The 22,434-nt window shown below is 46.2% G+C and overlaps 1 protein-coding gene across 2 annotated transcripts in view; it reads left to right on the top strand.

The window, feature by feature from the left end:
- Positions 1 to 361: 361 nt before the first annotated feature.
- The window catches only part of LOC146869481 (keratin, type I cytoskeletal 19-like), a 50,783-nt gene continuing 28,710 nt past the window's right edge, over positions 362 to 22,434 (top strand). The window contains exon 1 of one of the 2 annotated variants that reach the window (XM_085599872.1): positions 362 to 1,864. In XM_085599872.1, coding sequence (XP_085455998.1) covers positions 1,400 to 1,864 — 465 coding nt within the window. In that variant the 5' untranslated portion in view covers positions 362 to 1,399. The remainder of the gene's footprint in view (positions 1,865 to 22,434) is intronic. The other variant, XM_085599873.1, reaches the window with a different exon arrangement.

Genomic DNA, 22,434 nt, shown 5'->3' on the forward strand with positions numbered 1-22,434 from the left:
CAGAAGACAGACTCCGAAATTGGAAGCAGAGGCAGCCGCCGGCAGGCGCCAGGCGCCAGGGGCCAGGCGCGCAACACCCATTGGACTCACAGGGCTTCAGCCCCCCCCCGTCGTGTGTGGCAGCCCGGGATAAGACACCTTCCCGGGCAAAAAAGCAGCCGCACCCGAGCACTTCACAGGTCTTTAAAAGACCATTTACATGTTAATAGGCCTCGCTGTTGTTTCACCCCTTCTAAGAGCCCCTGCAGCTCCACTCTGCCTATTGCTTAAAGTTCAGCCCCCCCCGAAATTTTTGCTCAGCCCCCCCCGAAATTTTTGCTCAGCCCCCCCCGAAATTTGGCTCTAGTTGCGCCTCTGCCAGGGGCCCACCACTCCCTCCCCTCTCAGGTCTTTTCAGGGTCGGCTTTAGAGCTGGTGGCGCCCGGTGCCAACGGTAGGGGTGGCGGGGGTTGAAGCACTTTGAGCCCCATGGCGTTGGGCGCCTGCCTTCAAGCCCTCACTGGGAGGGCCAAGGCTCCTGTGTGGGTGGGCCAGGCTCATATTTGGGTAGGCCTGGCCTACCCGGCCCACCCGCTAGAACCGGGCCTGTTTCACATGCAAAAAGCTGCCGACTGCACCAGTCACACCCGAGCTGGCCCGGTGCCCACAGCGCCTACTGTAACTTAGCTGGGTGGACTCCACGGAGGAACCACGGGTGCCCCTTTCACTGGGGCGACGGGTGATTTCTCACAGTAGACATACCTCTCCACGGCTGCCAGGTAAAGGCGAAGCAGGAGCTATTGTGTGCATCCACAGCTCCTCTATTATTTCCAGGAATCCCACTGCCTTCAAACCTGGCTCTACCCCCACCTCCACCGCCCCCCTCCCGTCAGCCACCCACAATGAATCACTCTTTGTCTGCAGCGAGGAGGAAAAAACAAACACGAGCTTTCCTACCAGCGGGCCAATGAGAAATACCTCAGAAAGTTGGCACGGACGAGGGGGCCGGTTTCATTGCACTTGTGTTTAGATGTCCTCCACACCCTTTGTCGCGGGGATAAAAGGACGGGGGCGGACTGGGAAGGGCTGCACTCCTCCCGCTCTCAGACCAGTCACGGTTGCACCTCTGCTGCCTCCAGGCCGAGCAGTCTTGGGTCTCTGACTTCCTGCGCTCCAGGCCGAGCAGTCTTGGGTCTCTGACTTCCTGCGCTCCAGGCCGAGCAGTCTTGGGTCTCTGACTTCCTGCGCTCCAGGCCGAGCAGTCTTGGGTCTCTGACTTCCTGAGCTCCAGGCCGAGGAGTCTTGGGTCTCTGACTTCCTGCGCTCCAGGCCGAGCAGTCTTGGGTCTCTGACTTCCTGCGCTCCAGGCAGAGCTGTCTTGGGTGTCTGACTTCCCGCCCTTTTATCAGCCTCGTCCGCCATGTCGTCGAGCTACAGCTACAGGCAGAGCAGCAGCTCCCTCAGGGGGCCACGCGTGGTCGCCTTCAAGGCCCCTAGTGTCCATGGAGGCTATGGGGGCCAGGGTGTGTCTGTCTCTTCCGCTAGGCTTGTCTCCTCGGGGTATGGGGGTAGTTATGGTGGGGGATTCGGCGGCGGTGTTGGTGGTGGCTATGGTGGTGGATATGGCAGCGGTGGTGGCGCTGGCTATGGGGTAGGTTTCGGTGCCGTCAATGCTGCTGCAGGAGGCATCTTGGGGGGCAGCGAGAAGGAGACCATGCAGAACCTCAACGACCGTCTGGGGAACTACCTGGATAAGGTGCGCTCGCTGGAGGCCGCCAACAGCGACCTGGAGTTGAAGATCCGCGAGTGGTACGAGAAGCAAGGCCCAAGCCCAACCCGTGACTACAGCCACTACTACAAGACCATCGAAGACCTGCGGGACAAGGTGAGGAGCCAGCTGCTGGGTGGTAGGGCTCAGAGCACCGCCCAGACCTGCGGGACAAGGTAGGGAGCCAGCTGCTGGGTGGTAGGGCTCAGAGCAACGCCCAGACCTGCGGGACAAGGTAGGGAGCCAGCTGCTGGGTGGTAGAGCTCAGGGCACCGCCCAAACCTGCGGGACAAGGTGAGGAGCCAGCTGCTGGGTGGTAGGCTCAGAGCACCGCCCAGACCTGCGGGACAAGGTGAAGAGCCAGCTGCTGGGTGGTAGAGCTCAGAGCACCGGCCAGACCTGCGGGACAAGGTGAGGAGCCAGCTGCTGGGTGGTAGAGCTCAGGGCACCGCCCAGACCTGCGGGACAAGCTGAGGAGCCAGCTACTGGGTGGTAGGCTCAGAGCACCGCCCAGACCTGCGGGACAAGGTGAGGAGCCAGCTGCTGGGTGGTAGGGCTCAGAGCACCGGCCAGACCTGCGGGACAAGGTGAGGAGCCAGCTGCTGGGTGGTAGGCTCAGAGCACCGCCCAGACCTGCGGGACAAGGTGAGGAGCCAGCTGCTGGGTGGTAGGGCTAAGAGCACCGGCCAGACCTGCGGGACAAGGTGAGGAGCCAGCTGCTGGGTGGTAGAGCTCAGAGCAGCCGCTATGCCCGCACACAAGAGGTGGCATCCCTAAATGCTTTCTTCTGTATACTTTTGTGTCCAGGGTAATCACAGCCCTTCAGACCGTCATGCCTACAATTCATTCCCATTATAGTGTGCTGGTCTAACTCGTTCAATGGTAGCAAACCTAGACGGCCATAGCAACAATGCGTTTGGTTCCCATATGAAAGCTGAGGACTGAAAACAGTGTCTCTGATCACATTGCATAAGGTTGTCACCTGAATTACCTACGACCTGCAGTGAATGCACCTGGTATTCTTAGCATCACTAGTCAGGGGACCATGGGGCCACATTGTGGGTGATGTTTGATGCCATAGAAGTGTCCCGTACTTATTGCAATGTAACAGAGCTCAACAAGCCACTCCCCACCCTGATGTATACATTTGTAGTTCCTTCATCTCTCCTTAATGTTACCAGATCACTCTGTCATTAGGAACTTTATTTCCCTGTCATAGGCTTTCCAGTATCAATCTAATGCATTCTGAGAGCTGTAATCTTGGCTGATTCAACTAAAATAACTGAGTGAACAATAATTTACAAAAGACAAGCCCTGGCCTGGAACTGGTGAACCTGCTGACATGTAGGCATCTGGCAACCTTCAACCCCACCCTCCAATTTGCCCCCACCCCCTTTGATTATATCCTCCCTCCATTCTGCAGTACTCCAAAGCTTCGTAGCCAGGTGTGCTTTTCATGTCCCTCACATACATGTATAAATACATATATGCTTATCTAGTCAGTCAGTCAAAAGTCTTTATTCGGTTTAAGTGCAAACCATAAAAGCACACTACAATATAATTAGGCTTTCCTGTTTTCAGTTTCTATTTTTGGTGAATTCTGGTGGTGTTTTTTCAGTGTTTTCCAGTGATTTCAAAACCTCAAAAAAACAGTGCTTTTCAGTGGTTACTCATTTTCGCACCATAAAAAACAACTGAAACAGTGTTTTACCGGTGTTTATGGAACGCTTTGCTTTTATTATTGCTTGCTTTCTTCATTGATGCATGGTATATAGACAGTGTACGTACAGTGTATATGAGATCCAAATACATTTTTACAAGTGGAACTTATTGTAGTAAACCATACAATATTTCTTCAGCGAGTCTTTAGTCATTCGTGCTCGCTCTTTTCTTCTCATGGAAACTTTTATTTGTGAAAAGGCCCTCTCAAAATTGGCACTTGAGACTGGCAACACCAAAACAGCCCGTACACAATTTGCCAACTCTGGCCACTGATGTAGCTTTCCATGCCAATACTGGTGCACCTGAAGGTTGACATTCTCTGGGACAGGTTCTGCAACATATGCGTTGAAGTGGGTGCATATGCCCCCAGAGGTATTAAAGCGGTCAAAAACGAAGCTGTACTTTGAAAAGTCTGGAGAAAATTCCCCTTTACGGAAGGGATCTAACACTTGTGCAAAGTACCACAGTGAGGCTTCATTGACTTCAAACGCCATGGTTGGTGAAGGGACATTTCTATGCATCATTGCTAGCCGTTTCTCATGCATTGTAAAATAAAATTTCCTGAATTGGTCCTCAACACTTGCCTATTATATTCTTAAATTAATTATCCACATCAGTGCACTCGTCCTCATTCCCAGAGTCTACATCAGAGAGATTTAAAGTGAGTAAGGTCTAATTTCATTAAACGTTTGCAGTTGACTAATCTTATCTAATTACAACAAAAAAAGGATTTAGCTGTTGGACATATTTTGAGGGGAAAACATTCTTGGGGTCTTTTTCTTTAAAAAAATGTTTTAGCAAATATTCTTGGCATGGTATGAATGTGTACTGCTGCTCCAAGCAGGAATGTTTGAGTGACAAATACCAATAACAGGCCAGTGTAGCCCTCCCAGGGCTCCGTCTCCTCAAAGGCTCTTCAAGGGTCGGGTGCAAAGGTTGGAAGGTTAGTGTCTCCACTAACATGATATCTGTGGACTGTGCCCAGAGCCGAGCTCTTTCTTCGCATTCTAGAGCGCAGGCAAAATCTTGTATTTCAGTATTCTGTTGACTTTTTATCCTTCTTTTCGCCCTCTTCTTACTTCCCTTTTTTGTTAATTTTGTTACTTTTTACTATTTGTCCTTTCTTTTTACTCTTACTTCAATTTTCGTTCTCGCCTTTTGAATACGTTTGCAAACTGCAGAAGCTTCTTTACAGACAGTGAGGGATCATGCTATAAAATCACATCTGTGAATCCCTTTCAACATCAGCGACAAAATGTATTATTGAAGCTACTGATAACACTTTCAAAAAAAGAAAGCAAGAAGAATTATTGCTTTTTAGCTTGCAGGAAAATATTAGCAAAATGGATTTTAACAAAACATAACTGATCTTCGCAGTGGTAACATTCTAAACCCATCGCTGTTCAGAATAAAAAAGCAACTTCTAATGGTGCCTATATCACATATATAAATATGTCTATATGTGTGTGTGTGTGCGTGCGTGTGCATAGTTAAATAAGAAACATGTGTTAATATTTCAACATACATAGTTGAAAAGGGGCAAAGAACACACACTATTTCAAGCAATTACTAAATGTGTTTGCTAGATGATACTTTTATGATTTTCACTTTTTTTGGTAGACTCAAGCAATAATCTCAAATATTCCAGATTTTGAATGAAATAGTTGGATAGTGTCGTTTTTGCATTTAAAAGTAAAGAATTCATTGAATTCAGTTAAAGCACGGCACTCAGGGAAACCTCAACGTAAAATGACCCCAGAAGAAAGAAAACCACAGGTGCAGAATCAATTAACAGCCCTAATCCAGGAAGTCAAGCCGGCGATGAGCCGCCTGGAAAAGACGCTTCATCTTTGAGGGTACCGGCCATTATATTAATGGAAGCAAAGTAATAATTTAAAGATTTGCCTGTCCCAGGGCAACTTTCTTAGTGCAAATCCATTTACCTCTTGATTCAGAAAAGCAATTACTGCGGGATTACGTGTTTTAAAACCACAACCAACTGTAAATCAGTAAATCTAAACAGTACATCTCAGAGGGGCGCATCCTCCTCTGGGAGGTTTTATCTAATAATGGGCAAAGAGTGCAGTGTTTAGAGAGGGGGTGGGAGAGTCCAGCCTTTGTTTAGCCAGGTACTTTGCATTACAATTTCACTAGTGGGTGGTTTGAGGATTAGCCTGAGTGTGAATGATAAGGGGACCCCCGGGACTCATCCCTCTGCCTTGCCTCATGCTGGGAGCAGAAATGGAAATGGAGAGGTCACCGTTATCTGTCTGGCCGCTAAAATGCACTCTGCCAGCGTACAGCTCCCCGTAACTGATATCTTGACCAAAGAAATACACGAGCACATCAGCCTGATCAACCGCGGTCTTCCATGACACAATACCTCCAACTTTCGTGAGTGCTGTTGTTTCCAATTTGCACTGAAGAGTTGTATTTGTTCCTCGTGCTACTTGGATGACTTTCTGAGGGGTTTGTACTTTAATAGCAAAGGCTGTGCCCAGCACTGTCAGCAGCAGCAGCGCCGCGGCTGTGATGCTCCTCTTGGCCCCCATGGCCTGCGGGTCCCTCCTCAGGGTTGCCAGCCGCTCCCCGCTCTCTCCACCGCAGACAGAGGCTCCAAGGCACTGGGAGCAGAAATGGGGAACTGTGTGTTTTAATCAGATATGCAAATGAAGGGATTCCGAACAGCAACCAGCTCGCAGCTGCAACGCTTTCACGAAGATGTACCTCTGTGGTATCAGTCCCAGTCTGCAGCCTGTTTGGCTGCTCCACTATCAGAGAGAGCCTAAAACGCCCCACGCCTCCTCTCAGCAGGCACCCCACCACCCCAGGGTACACACTGACCCGTCCCGTTGTGAAGATTCGACAGGCTGCCACTCTCCTCCCAGAATACACTGCAGTCTCTATTTACAAACAACAACGCCAGCTGGGGCAAAACAAAACAAACCTCGAAAAACTCAGTAATGCAAAATAACTCACTCCGTCGTGTCCATTTCATGATGGGATCTAAGGGTATTTGTGGATTCTCTGCAGCTTCATTCCGGACAAAACCAATGATATTTGTGCGGTTTCCAAAAAGCTGAAAGTTGGTTCCCGAGGGGCAGGAAATGTGTTGTGTCAACTGCTATTTAAACGCGTAGTCAGGAAACTCAACTGCTTCTTTCGCTTGACCTCCTGACCTCTGCGCTCACCGTTAACCTAGAGCGCGATGTGTGTGTGGCGCATGTGTTATCGCTGAGAGGCAGTGTATTTGGCCCCATGCGGTGTCGTTTGCTTACTTGAGCTGCGGGAAGGGGAGGGGGAGGGAAGCTGGGATAGAATTTAGAGTGCTGACGTGCTATCTATCTACATGTCAGCGAATGGCTAGCGGCTTGGAATATTCAAGGGGACAGAGCCTCCATAACCATAAAACGCACATATCTCTACGGGCAAAGGCTACTGCGAAAGGACAGGTAATATAATATCAAGTACAGTGAACGTTATCTCCGCCCGCCTCCGGACTACTTAAACCGTCTTCGCTCAGCACTTCCCATTAGCTGCCTGACCTGGGACCGGGAAGGGCCATCCATTCATTGTGCTTCTCGGCAAAGACCTGTCCAGGGGGCTTTAAGGCTGACGTTGGGTGTGTGCCTGCGCCGCTGGAGTTTTTGTGTGGGGCCAAAGTCCGGACAGCATTGGGGCTTTGCATCTAACGCTTTGGCTCCATCAAGTGGCCAAGTGCTGCAACAGCAATGAAAATCAGTGACACTCGGTTTAAACCGAGTGCGCTGATTTTCATCCGGTAGGGTACTGTCGTTTAGATTCGGTTTAAACCGAATTCCGGACAGCCTAAATATAATGAATAAAAAAACACTTAAAAGATACAGGTTTCATTTTGAATGATCGATAGCACCTAAAAACATATAAAAACAGCTAAATATACAATTTTAAAAAAGGAACAATTCCATTTTGAAAGCATTTAAAAGAGGACACAATTCATTTCCTCAGAAATCTAATAACAACAGATAAAAAATTCGCAATGTTAAAAGTTTCCCAAACATCAGTTAACATTTGAAGGTGGAGAAGAGCAGGTCTCACCTGCACAAAGCCTTTGTTTTTTAAAATAGGGAGTAAGAAGCGTTTCCTGATATCAATAAAGTGCTCACAGAAGAAAAGAAAGTGTGTGATATCCTGTGGTGAAAAATTATCACAGGAACAAGGGCCGAGATCCTCTACCCTTTTCCAACCTTTCTTTTCTCCAAACAGTAGATGTAATTGATTTAGTCTAAATCTAGTCAATAAAAAACGGTGATTAGCATTTGTGACATATCCTAGGTATGGTTCCATGGATGGTGTTGTTTTACATAGCTGGTGAGCCCTGACAGTTATCTTTGTCAGCTCATTCCCTTCCCGATCCATGGTAGCTATGTGCATAAAAGTTTCCTTACACCATTTTATGTCTCCCTTTACTAGAGCTTCTGGTGACTGGTATAATTCAGGTCGGCCCAACTTTATTGCCAGTTTCTGAATGTATTTCAACCAGGGTATGCATAACCCATAATCTAGTGACATACAATCTTTCATGATCGTACGGTTGAGCTGTAGGTCCGGGTTTAACCAAATGCTGATCCATTTCAATAATGGGGCCACAGCAATAGAGTCTTCTACAAAACCAATTCCAAGCTCCTGATGGGTATTGTAATTAGCAGTTGAAATCGGAACTGATAGGAGGTTTTTTAAAAACCTATCCTCAACAATCTGTATACTTTTAACATTTTTAATACCCCATACCTCGGCTCCATACATTGCTAGAGAGAAGCATTTGGCTCTATATACTTGAATAAGGGCCTTCATTGGCCTGGCGCCTAACTTCCTAGCAAAACCTAAAACAGCCACAGTCGCTCTAGATAAGACAATCTTTTTTGCTGTTATTTGAGTTACCCAGGAACCTTGATCATCGAAAAGAACGCCCAAGTAAGGAAATGATGATACCCTGGATAATGGATGGCCCCCACATTTAAAGGTTTTAATCTTTGAGGATTTTGGTCTAATGGCCATTATATGCGATTTTGAGAAATTGACAGTGAGATCCAACGCCTTCATAAAACCCGCAAATGAATCTAACAATAGCTGAAGGCCCACCCCCGTTCTTGCAAGTAAGGCAGCATCATCCGCGTATAAAAGTGCGGGAATTAGGCATTTCCCTGCACGCGGAATATCATTACATGAGGTGATTAAGGCATTATCTAATTTATTTATATATAGGGTAAAGAGCAGGGGTGCCAAAATGCCCCCCTGTCTAACTCCATTAGATATGGGTATGTCTTCTGTACAGTTGCCCAATTGGTCATACCGGACCGTGGCCGATAAATCCCTATGTAAATCAGCTAAGAAGTAGACGATGTTTTTGTCTACTCCATAGGATAGGAAAAAAGGACCACAGTTTTGACCTATTTACACGGTCAAAGGCCGATGACAGGTCCATAAAGGCTACCAATAAGACTCCCTTCTTGGCCACCGTGTATTTGCCTATTAATAGTTGCAGGTTCAGACATTGATCTATGGTACCCATCCCTTTTCTGAATCCGTACTGAGCCATGGAGAGTGTTCCTGATTCCTCCAACCAACCAGTCAGTTGGGCAAGGACCACCCTACCCAGTACTTTCACAGAAGAATCTATTAGGGATATTGGGCGATAGCAACTCGGGTCACCTCTGTCGCCTTTTTTATATATAGGTATTATAACCGATTTCGCCCAAGTGGGAGGAAGACCCAATTGACAGGCATTAACAAAGACATTAAATAAAATTTTGGACCAAGTTTTTATGTCTGATTTGAAAAGGTCTGCCGGGGCTCCATCGGGTCCCGGAGCCTTATTACTTGTCATTTGCATGATGGCGTGTGTGACTTCTAATTCTGTAAAGGACAGAGTATAATTCTCCAAGTTTAGAGTAGGGGCCACCCTTATCCCATCTCCATCATACACCTGTTTAAAATGACTAAACCATTTTTTTTCTTGAATACCGCAGTCAAGCTCATTATTACTTTTGCCATGAAAAAAAGGCTTATTGACCACGGACCAAAATTTGGCACTATTTTTAATTACATCTATAGATAAAAGTTCATTCCATGCTTCCTCCCTAATTTCATTTTTACGCTTACTCTGAGCCTTTTTATAAGCTTTCCTAAGTACAGCGATTTCCGCTTTGTCAGATGGCACAGCTTTCAATGCTCTCATTAACTTCTGTTGGGCTATTGAGCAATTATGATCAAACCATTTCTCCCCATTCATGGGTTGCCCCTTCCATACTTTTTTAAGGTCACTATTGACCTGGGAACAAATTTTGCCATAGGCTGCCAGGACCTCATCGCCAGTGATCCCGTCTTTCAAACAGGTAGACATTTCATCCCCAACCTTTCCCAACAAATTTTCATTTAAGTCCTTTGGTACCACTCGGCACCATTTCAGACGACGTGTTTGGTCCGTGGGCCTTATATCCAAAATTCCAGCAACGAGAGTGTCAGATTCTCTTTTCCTTAAGTCGTCAGACAAGGTCACCTGGACAGGATTATGATCACCATAAGTAGACCAGTTGACCTTGTACTGACTCACACTGTCTACTAGAATTGTACTTACAAAAATATAATCAATGGTGGAGCCCAAGCCACTTCCTTTGTATGTTGGGATATCATCTGTATGATTAGCGGGATAGACCAAAGCATTTCCAGCGAGGAGCTCCTCTAGGTGAGGAAAATAAAAATCTATGAGGCCTATGTGTCCCCATGTGCCCCCCCCGAACGCTTATGTGCACATACATGTAACCTATGTATTTCCCCTCCATGGCCTTTCTATCATGATGCTTATGCTATAACGTGGCCTGCCATCATCCAGTCTCCCATGAGAGAAACGACAAATCTGTATTGAGGCCTACACGTTTTTCATCATGTTTTCCTGCATTTTCATGAAGCTTATGTTTATGGCTCAGCCAGAGCCAAAAAGAGGTTTTCATGCCTCAGAACGCTCTGAAAGCTACAGCTACGTATCCTTGGCCTTGCACACTTGGGCCTCAGCCAAAGGGGCCCTGTCACAAGGTACTGAGACAGTATTGAGCACGGTTATCTGCTTACTCTTACTGAAACCACATTCTTGCCTGGTGAAGGAGGAATGAACGCGCCCATCTGCAAGGAGGGAGCCCAGCCCTACTGTCTCTCTTTGTGAGATTGCAAAGCTCACGTCAGTAAAAAGCCCATAGCCCCCATGTAAGGCTTCTGCAGTAAATGAAGTAAATGAAGAAATAGATGCCACATCGGCTCTTGGTGATGAGCAACCTATGTCACAAATCAGTCCCTGCTCCAGACATCGGATATCAGATAATACAAGATGTGCTGGTCGTCTTGACACTGAAGGCCTCACTAACTGAAGGCCTCACTTCCAGACTTGTTCGGTTGCATAGCAACCCTCCCCACGTCAGTTACACGTCATGCTCGAGTTGAGCACAAGTAAGGCAAAGTTCCAGTACAATTCCAGCAGATCACGCAACCCCCTCCAGGTATCCACCCACACATGACAAATTACCCATTATCATCAAGTGGACGCCCACATGGACGCCCACCTTCACGCCTACTTACACGCCCACATGCTCTTATCTCATTCTCTCTTGCTCTTTTGCTTACGTACAATTGAGAAATGTATATATACTGTACTCTGTGAATAATGTTTTGAGAATATTGAGAATACTTTTGAGCCCCTTTCCAGATCCAATTTTGGTGATGGAAATATTCTCCCTTTGACTCGAGTTATTGGAATAAATCCCTTTATGAACCTGATACCACAGACTCAGCCTCTTGCTTTATGCATGATCCTATTGATATTCTGAAAAATTCTGAGAGCGTAATATTTTATTTACCACATAATGGCGCCCGAACAGTTTAATCTCTTTCCCCACACGCCGGAGATGAAGGTCCAGTTTTGCCCCCTTCCATAGCCGTGACGGACTTCAAGCGCGCACGTCGCGGGCCTTCCCGCCAACTCCCTCAGGCCAACGAAGGGGACAGACTGCGACCAGGCATCCATACGAGGCGGTGAGGAACGCAGATTGTCCTACCCAGAGCCCACCTGCGAGAGAGCTGTGTCCGAGGTATACAGAGGCCCACCAGATTCCGAAGTTCCGAAGTTCCGAAGTTCCGCGTCGAGTCCAGTCCGGTCCAGTCCAGTCCAGTTCAGTTCCGAGGCCTTCCGTTCCGAGCTACCCGGTGAGTACCATTGCCGGGGAGGCGTTCTGACGTGCACATAGGTTGTGCCGGTCAAGACGGGTTTGGGTACACAAATCCGGTCTGCACTGTTTCAGCAGTGTATCTGTACTGTTTAGCAGTATATCTAGTATGTCTAGTATATAATTCAGAATCACCTAGTTAGTGTCGAGTATTATGCTAAGTGATTAGTTCCCTAATGGCCATTGTTGTTCGTTAAATGTTAAATGTTAAATGTTTTAAATACGTTCTACATATTGTGGTGTGAATGACTGTTCATTATTGTGTTTATTGTATTAAGTGTGTTCAAGTAATAAGGTCTAAAAATGCCGCTCTTTTCAAAATTAAGCGTTACAACAAACAAATGATGGACGGAATGCTGACAATGCACAGGGTCAAGACTGATTTGCATATGGCTGGGTTCAAACTGGAATGGCATGGTGAGCAAAAAAACGATGGATTTAGGCCCAGATCTCTGTACTGGGGTGAATGTATGACATTGTTCTGCATTCTGTCCATCAATTGTTATTTTTGCATTTGTCACCCCGAGTGGGAAAGGTATGCTCAGACGTGAGTCCCTTGCTCTCCATGCCACTGGAATCAAGCTATCCTGGCTGATGAGGGCTGAAAGCCCGAAACCGGTCCTAGGATGCTTGTTTCCAGTCCAGGGAGGACCTGGCTTGGCAGTTCGGGCTGGACTGTTCCCATGGGGCACAGGGTCAAGACTGATTTGCATATGGCTGGGTTCAAACTGGAATGGCACGGTGAGCAAAAAAACGATGGATTTAGGCCCAGATCTCTGTACTGGGGTGAATGTATGACATTGTTCTGCATTCTGTCCATCAATTGTTATTTTTGCATTTGTCACCCCGAGTGGGAAGGGTATGCTCAGACGTGAGTCCCTTGCTCTCCATGCCACTGGAATCAAGCTATCCTGGCTGATGAGGGCTGAAAGCCCGAAACCGGTCCTAGGATGCTTGTTTCCAGTCCAGGGAGGACCTGGCTTGGCAGTTCGGGCTGGACTGTTCCCATGGGGCACAGGGTCAAGACTGATTTGCATATGGCTGGGTTCAAACTGGAATGGCATGGTGAGCAAAAAAACGATGGATTTAGGCCCAGATCTCTGTACTGGGGTGAATGTATGACATTGTTCTGCATTCTGTCCATCAATTGTTATTTTTGCATTTGTCACCCCGAGTGGGAAGGGTATGCTCAGACGTGAGTCCCTTGCTCTCCATGCCACTGGAATCAAGCTATCCTGGCTGATGAGGGCTGAAAGCCCGAAACCGGTCCTAGGATGCTTGTTTCCAGTCCAGGGAGGACCTGGCTTGGCAGTTCGGGCTGGACTGTTCCCATGGGGCACAGGGTCAAGACTGATTTGCATATGGCTGGGTTCAAACTGGAATGGCATGGTGAGCAAAAAAACGATGGATTTAGGCCCAGATCTCTGTACTGGGGTGAATGTATGACATTGTTCTGCATTCTGTCCATCAATTGTTATTTTTGCACTTTTCAAAATTAAGACAGATCAAAACTAGAAAAGGGGTACTCGAAGAAGCTGTTCCCATTTCACCTAGGGACACTCCAGGGTACTTTATGTATCATAAGCATGGCCTAGATGCCGTATTATTTCTTGATTTATGGGTGGACTACACCAAGGATTTACCAGAAAGTCAGAGGTGGCCCGCAGTTGGGACATGGGATGCAGATTGCATCATGAGAGTAGAAGAAGAATTATGGAAAAAGATAGCCAGACAGTAACAGAAAGATGCCATTGAATTATGGCGTAAAGAATAGCATAGACGCACAGAGTAAGCGCTCAGAAAAGAAGAGAAAAGTAGGGAGGATTCAGACAAAGCCCGAGAAAACGTGTTAGTTGAGGAAGGTATCCGAGTAAAAGCAGAACAAGTAGATGGACAACGAAACACTCTTATGAAAGAGAAAATGTAGACCAGCTTGGAAGGATGCCATTGAGTTTTGGCGCAAGGAGTCACATAGGAGGTCAGAGTAAGTGTTTCACGAAGCAGAGAGAAGTAGACTGGAGTCTGGAAAAGCCAAGGAAAAGATTTTAAAGGAGGAATTGGAGTAGGTAAAATGAGCGCAGGCTGACAGAGAAAGAAATACTGACGTTGCTGGTATTTATCCCGTCCTTTCAGAGGACCTAGCAAGAGTGGCCCCAGTAGAAAGACCAGTTAGAGTGCCACCGCAAGTACCACGATACATATAATAATGATATAGTAGCCCAAAGGTTCTTGAGCCTCCCACCAAACGAACAGCGCATAGCTGGTGTTTTCATGGTCCAACATTTGATTACGTTGTCAGATGAAAATTGAGAGGGGTGTAGCTGGAGAAGGAGCAACACCTGTGATTTGATGACACCCCTAATGTACAAAGTGTTAATGAAAAATAATTAGTGAAAAGTTTAGCTTGAGAAAAATTGTGGGTATTTCGAATTTGCAAAATTGTTCCAGAATCCAGGTTTGTGTTCTTGGTGGTCCAGTGAGCCAATGTGCTGGGTCAAGACGGTAAGATTATGACCCACTGAGAGCAAATTGTATATAAAAATAATTTTTCAATTGGGCGAATTATTGCAGTTTTTCTGGAATTGAGTAGTCTTTTTGTCTTTGACAGCTTCAGAGTGAGGAGAAGGTGGGGGCTGTGTAGAGCAGTATGTGATACAGAAATCGGAGACAGATTCTGACCTTGTAGCCAGTGTAGGTGGGGGCCGGTGAGAGGAGCAGAACAGAGGCACTGCTTAGAAAGCTTCTCTGACATCGCATCTGTGTAATGCCTGCAGCCGGAACAACAAAAAAGTTGGCTGGCAGCCCAGGCTCAGGCCGCGCTGAGGGGCTATTTTTAGCTTCTCTGATAAGACAGGGCAGCTGAGAAATGTAAGTCGAGAAAGATTCCCTTGGTCTATTCTGTGCTAAACAAGTGCCCCGGGGAAATGTCTATGGAGAAGATTTGTTTTATTTTTTAGCAATTGTTATATTGCTTCTGGCCAGAAAGTAAAATGTTGCTCTTGCTTGGAATTTTAAGGGCTATGTGCCTATATAAAAACGATTTTCAAATTCAGACATTTTTGAATTGTGGCCACAAGCTGCCACCAGTTGCATTGGATAAATGATACAGTGGTTAAAAGTCTGTGAGGAGAGATGAGAGGTGCGTCTTCGTCTGGGACATTAGGGTACATTGTGTTGACGAAGATGCATAGCTCATTTTTATAAAAGAAAACAAACAGGTTCGTGTGTTCTTCGTTTTTGATTATTATTGCTGATTCTGTTTTTATAAAAGAAAACAAACAGGTTTGTGTGTTCTTCGTTTTTGATTATTATTGCTGATTCTGTGTGTCAGACTTGACACGGTGATTTCAGATGGGGGTGTATAGGGCAGGTAAATAAGTTATTGATTATAAGCCTGACAAATTAAGCAGGCCAGAGTGTTCGCCTCTGAGCTGTAGGTACTATAATTGCGCATCACTGCTCATTTATATATGTTAGTGTAATTGTCTATGCTTTCTGTGCTTGGTATACTGATGGCTTGGCATATGTATTTTATATATGTTTTGTTTTTGTGTTGTATTGACCAGTCTGTTTAGCGTTTAATGCAAGTTCTCCTGGGCGTTACTGAGATGGACGTGACGACGTATATCTTTGCGCTGCGCTTGGCTGGAACTTGTTCACAATTACTAAAATTCACAGACATGATATTACCATTATCATGCTGTCAAAATAGCAGACAACACGTTATCAGTGTATGTCTAATTGGTGTTGGAGATGAATGAAACAAAAGAAAGAGGCTATGCAAGACTAAAATATTTTTCACATAACTGCCTTTCTCTTATAGACAGGCAGCCTCGGTCATATGTTTCCAGATTGGACATTGAGGAACCATTATGATCTGTGCACTCGCATCTTACCTCTTGAAAGGCCTGTTTTAAATAAGGACTGCCACCACAGAGTGACAAATGAGGCTCGGTATTTAGGGTAATGAGAAAATATCTGACAGGATTTCCTTTTTAAAGTTTGCTTTAGTAAGCTCATTCTTGTAAGTGGTGGCCCCAAAAGTTGACTTGTTTTTAAATTAGGCTATTTATTGTATAGGTGGAAATTATTGCAAAATGACTGATTTCTTTAGCAGATAAATTATTAATTATCAACATTAACAACTGTTCTTAAACTTGGTTTTCCGAATATTTAGGTAATTTAGCATTCCTATTAGGGCCTACTAGCATTAATATTGACTTCAGGTTGGTGTAGGTTCATGTAATAGGGACATTTGCATATGAGATGTCATTTGGCCAGCTTATGAGCTAACACAATGAGGTTTGTACATTAATTTGAAGGATTTCTCGCCGTTTCACATACGCTGTGTATCTCCTATAATTTTGCTTACGCCCAGTAGCTACACACAGGGATTAATAGTGTTGACAAGACACAGGGTTTGATAGTGTTTGACAGCAGTGAAATCTGTTTCAGATTTCCTCCTGTCAAAAAGGGGGGGAAGGAGGAGAATATTGGCTTTCTGCTGGCCCCTGAGGAGGTTCGCTTCCCGCTAGCCCCTTAAGAAATTAAGCCCCTTAGAAATTAGCCCCCTTAGAAATTAAGTCGAGGAAATAGGTATGGTGCTTTCCCCTTTTTCTCATGTTTTATTGTGATCTTTCAGGGGAATTAGTCCAAGCCCCTAATACAGCTTCTACTAAAGTCCTCCCTTGGACACAAGAACACACTGTGGCATTTGAAGAATTAAAGAGAGCTTTATGTCAAGCACCAGTTTTAGCAAACCCTGATTACAACAAATCGTTTATGTTTTTTGTGACAGAGCGGGATGGAACAGCACTATCTGTCCTAACACAAGATCATGCAGGAAAACACGAGCCCTGTGCTTATTTTTCTAGTACATTAGACCCAGTAGCACAGGCTTTGCCTGCGTGCCTAAAATCAGTTGCAGCAACGGCCTTAGCCATAAGACAAAGTGACTCGATAGTGCTGGGCCACCCTCTGACAGTACAAGTACCACACGCAGTAGAGGTTCTCTTGAACCGGACACAAACACAACACCTGACTGTAGCTAGACTGACAGGCTATGAGCCAACGTTATTTCAACCACACATAGAGATCAGACGATGCAACATACTGAATCCTGCTACCCTTTTGCCCTCCAGTACAGAAAGCGTTTCACCACACGACTGTGTTGAAGTAATACATACCGTGACTAAACCAAGACAAGACTTGACAGACGTTGCACTCCCAGACCCCGACCTAACACTATAAGTTGACGGCTCATGCATGAGGACAGGGGCGGGAGAATTAGTGGCAGCATATGCAGTGACTACTGATACTGTAATAATAGAGACTAAAAGAATAGACATATTGTCAACACAAGCAGCAGAGCTCATCGCCCTGACACAAGCGTGCATAAGAGCTAAGAGAGCTGAGAGTAAACATTTACACCGATTCTCTGGCGAGAAAGAGGTTTCTTGACCTCTCATGGGGCCAAGATACAGCATGGCCCCCATATTCAAGCCCTACTGGAAGCAATACATTTACCAACAGCCATAGCTATCCTAAAATGTAAAGCACATACTAGAGCCACAGATACCATTTCCCAAGGCAATGATCTGGCAGACCGAACAGCTAAACAGACAGCTCAGACCCCACTAGACATGACAAAGTTACAGGTTCAATAAGTGTCCAAAGCCATGACAGTTAGGGATCCTTCCAAGGATGTACAAGACATACAGACACATGCTACGATGGACGAATTAAAGAAATGGTCGGAACAAGGAGGGGTACTGACTGATCAGGGTTGGATGACAAGGGCAAATCCACATGGCTTCTTCCTGATTCGATGGTACAAGTGATTATAAATACCGCACATAGTCCTGCACACTTAGGAGAGAAAGCAATGATAGATAACTTACAGAATATATGGTTCAACAAGCACCTGCGTGCAGCAGCGAAACAAAAGGTCAGAACATGTATGATCTGTTGCCAATTCAATCCAGGTAAAGGCATTCCGATGGAACAAGGTGGATTCCATCCACCTGACCACCCTTTTGAAGTGCTCCAAATGGATTATATCCAAATAAACAGATGTAGAGGTTACAAATATGTCCTGGTACTAATGAAGCAGGTGTCCCTTCTGTTAGGGTATACCTGGAAATTCCATTGTGTGCGACATCCTGAAGCAGCAGGCCTTGTAGAAAGACATAATCAGACATTAAAAATTTGCGCAGACAAAGGTGTAGATTGGATGGTAGCCCTGCCGGTTGCCCTCTTTTACATGCGAATGGTAGCTCATTCTAGAACAGGCTTATCTCCCTATGAAGTGGTCTTTGGTAGACCACCAAATATGTGGGCACTCCAATGCCTAAAAGATTACTGATGCTGACAGATTACCTGGCTTCCTTGATGTCTGCACTACTCTCTTGTTGTTCGCAGGTTGCTGCCGCCTTCCCTGACAACACCCAGGTCAAAGAATACTCCATCGCTCCTGGATGGAAGGCGCCAAAGTCAGTGCTCTGGACCACGGGGACGGCCGTTAAAGTCAAAGTGCACCTTCACCACTCTTTTACAAAGGAAAAAGACTTTGAACTTGGATTTTGGATTTTGAACACCATTTTCTAGAGGAGACTCCCCAGAAGTTTCCACAAAGCTAAACTTTGATCTAAGAAGTCAGAACCCGTTTGATCAATTAAGTCCACTAGGTGGTGAAGCGGTTGAACATGTATTCTGGCTTGCATAAGATCTTGGACAATAATATTGATAAGAAAAAGCAAGATGTGCATCACGATAATATGTATCAGCTTAATACTACATGCTATTTTTCCTCCTATTGCCTCACTCTTATACTCCTCCACTAATGATACCATAAAGCACACATTTAGTGATCTGCCATCCCATGAGCTATCATATCGACTTGCCTTACGCAACAATACCTTTATTCAGATGCTGCACCATTCACATCAGACTAGCAATGCTACAGACTGCTGGGTCTGTGGCCGATTTCCCCCGTATCAGAAGGTAAAGGGAGTGTTGCCTCTTTTTCCTTTTCCGTTCTCCCATAATGGTTCTTGCGGAGCATGGTTTGCCTTAATGACATCCATCAACGGTGATGCCAAAGAATACAAAGCAATAACAAGGCTCCACAAGATTGCCCAAAACATACATCAAGACCAAGGCACGTGGACATGGTCCGGTTGGCTCTGGGGATTAATATCGGCTTGGGGATGGAAAGTGTTGACCGTCTGTGAGTTGATACTATTAATGATATTCAGTTGTTGCCTATGTCTGCAGTGTGGCCCGGCCATTTGTGGCCTGTGTGCTACTGCATGTGTTCCACATCCCTATTTACAAAGCATTGAAAATGGAAAAATAATGCTGCAAGAACAGATCGACTGTCTCATGAACATAGACGTTACATAGGGGGTTCACTAAGGTACAAGGAGGGAATGAGGAAAATAAAAATCTATGAGGCCTATGTGTCCCCATGTGCCCCCCCCGAACGCTTATGTGCACATACATGTAACCTATGTATTTCCCCTCCATGGCCTTTCTATCATGATGCTTATGCTATAACGTGGCCTGCCATCATCCAGTCTCCCATGAGAGAAACGACAAATCTGTATTGAGGCCTACACGTTTTTCATCATGTTTTCCTGCATTTTCATGAAGCTCATGTTTATGGCTCAGCCAGAGCCAAAAAGAGGTTTTCATGCCTCAGAACGCTCTGAAAGCTACAGCTACGTATCCTTGGCCTTGCACACTTGGGCCTCAGCCAAAGGGGCCCTGTCACAAGGTACTGAGACAGTATTGAGCACGGTTATCTGCTTACTCTTACTGAAACCACATTCTTGCCTGGTGAAGGAGGAATGAACGCGCCCATCTGCAAGGAGGGAGCCCAGCCCTACTGTCTCTCTTTGTGAGATTGCAAAGCTCACGTCAGTAAAAAGCCCATAGCCCCCATGTAAGGCTTCTGCAGTAAATGAAGTAAATGAAGAAATAGATGCCACATCGGCTCTTGGTGATGAGCAACCTATGTCACAAATCAGTCCCTGCTCCAGACATCGGATATCAGATAATACAAGATGTGCTGGTCGTCTTGACACTGAAGGCCTCACTAACTGAAGGCCTCACTTCCAGACTTGTTCGGTTGCATAGCAACCCTCCCCACGTCAGTTACACGTCATGCTCGAGTTGAGCACAAGTAAGGCAAAGTTCCAGTACAATTCCAGCAGATCACGCAACCCCCTCCAGGTATCCACCCACACATGACAAATTACCCATTATCATCAAGTGGACGCCCACATGGACGCCCACCTTCACGCCTACTTACACGCCCACATGCTCTTATCTCATTCTCTCTTGCTCTTTTGCTTACGTACAATTGAGAAATGTATATATACTGTACTCTGTGAATAATGTTTTGAGAATATTGAGAATACTTTTGAGCCCCTTTCCAGATCCAATTTTGGTGATGGAAATATTCTCCCTTTGACTCGAGTTATTGGAATAAATCCCTTTATGAACCTGATACCACAGACTCAGCCTCTTGCTTTATGCATGATCCTATTGATATTCTGAAAAATTCTGAGAGCGTAATATTTTATTTACCACATAGGTACATACCCTGCGGGGTATGTTCAAAATGAGTATTTTCTTGGTTTGATGGACCTAAACTGTCCCACACAAAACAATTGCTTAAACAACGATGAACATTAAAATCACCAAGCACTATAACCGAATAGGGATTCTTATTATTATCATTATACGTTTCCAAGAAATCATATAGACTAACAAGGTGAGGAGCCAGCTGCTGGGTGGTAGGCTCAGAGCACCGCCCAGACCTGCGGGACAAGGTGAGGAGCCAGCTGCTGGGTGGTAGGGCTCAGAGCACCGGCCAGACCTGCGGGACAAGGTGAGGAGCCAGCTGCTGGGTGGTAGGCTCAGAGCACCGCCCAGACCTGCGGGACAAGGTGAGGAGCCAGCTGCTGGGTGGTAGGGCTAAGAGCACCGGCCAGACCTGCGGGACAAGGTGAGGAGCCAGCTGCTGGGTGGTAGGGCTAAGAGCACCGGCCAGACCTGCGGGACAAGGTGAGGAGCCAGCTGCTGGGTGGTAGAGCTCAGAGCACCGCCCAGGCAGCCGCTATGCCATCACACAAGAGGTGGCATCCCTAAATGCTTTCTTCTGTATACTTTTGTGTCCTGGGTAATCACAGCCCTTCAGACCGTCATGCCTACAATTCATTCCCATTATAGTGTGCTGGTCTAACTCGTTCAATGGTAGCAAACCTAGACGGCCATAGCAACAATGCGTTTGGTTCCCATATGAAAGCTGAGGACTGAAAACAGTGTCTCTGATCACATTGCATAAGGTTGTCACCTGAATTACCTACGACCTGCAGTGAATGCCATAAACGTCTGCACCTGGTATTCTTAGCATCACTAGTCAGGGGACCATGGGGCCACATTGTGGGTGATGTTTGATTTCGCAAGAAGTGTCCCGTACTTATTGCAATGTAATGCAATGCAATGTAATTATTGCAGAGCTCAACAAGCCACTCCCCACACTGATGTATACATTTGTAGTTCCTTCATCTCTCCTTAATGTTACCAGATCACTCTGTCATTAGGAACTTTATTTCCCTGTCATAGGCTTTCCAGTATCAATCTAATGCATTCTGAGAGCTGTAATCTTGGCTGATTCAACTAAAATAACTGAGTGAACAATAATTTACAAAAGGCAAGCCCTGGCCTGGAACTGGTGAACCTGCTGACATGTAGGCATCTGGCAACCTTCAACCCCACCCTCCAATGTGCCCCCACCCCCTTTGATTATATCCTCCCTCCATTCTGCATTACTCCAAAGCTTCGTAGCCAGGTGTGCTTTTCATGTCCCTCACATACATGTAAATACATATATGCTTATCTAGTCATTTTCTACCGATCGGTGAAGTTGTCATCACTGGAGATTTCGACTAGGCAGGAAATAGAACTTGAGCAAACTCGGCACTCCATGCAGGCGAAGTATTTGCTCCAAAATACGTGTCCAATGCCTTCAGCCAGTCTTGACGTTTAATCACAGCCCCTGGCATGCTGGGCTTTTTGAACCCATGCTCCCCATGTTAAATATAAAAACTACATGTGCTACAATGAAACATGCTGTTGGCCGACAGGCCGGGCGTGGCTGTTGGTGTCACGCATGACGCGGAAAACCTCGGCACCTATTTGCAAGTAGTGTTTTCAGCTGCTGTCCATCTCCCATAGAGCGTGTCTGGTGTTAAATGGTTCCGAAGTTTGTAAACAGGTAGTGCGCGTGCGCAGAAAAGCTCAGAGAACAGGTACCTTCCAGCCGCCGCCTCCTGCCCCAGGGGAAGGCGGCTTCTCGGCTCGGCTGCCTCGCGTTACCGTTAGCTGCGCACTCAAGTACAGCTAAGGTCTTTCCTGGCAACTGTGACGTTCCAAGGCTAAAAAGCGCCCCGAAGCTGCGCCACATGAAAAGCCCCTTTACAACGAGCCACGCGCACAAGCCTCGTTCGACATAAACAGCGCCGGCGCAGCAGCGCGAGCGCTCTTGTGTAAGCCACACCAAGCAGGGGACTGCCACGAGCTCTGTGCCGGCCGCCTCGCCCCTTTCCATCCATCAGCAGTTCCTTCTGTCCCAAGTCATTTTTTCCATTCTGTAGTTTGAGTGCTGTTTATTCCTGTAAAAATCCACATTCCTGGCTTCAAAAT

Source organism: Triturus cristatus, chromosome 1_1 (genome assembly GCF_964204655.1).
Source record: "Triturus cristatus chromosome 1_1, aTriCri1.1, whole genome shotgun sequence".
Lineage (NCBI taxonomy): Eukaryota > Metazoa > Chordata > Amphibia > Caudata > Salamandridae > Triturus > Triturus cristatus.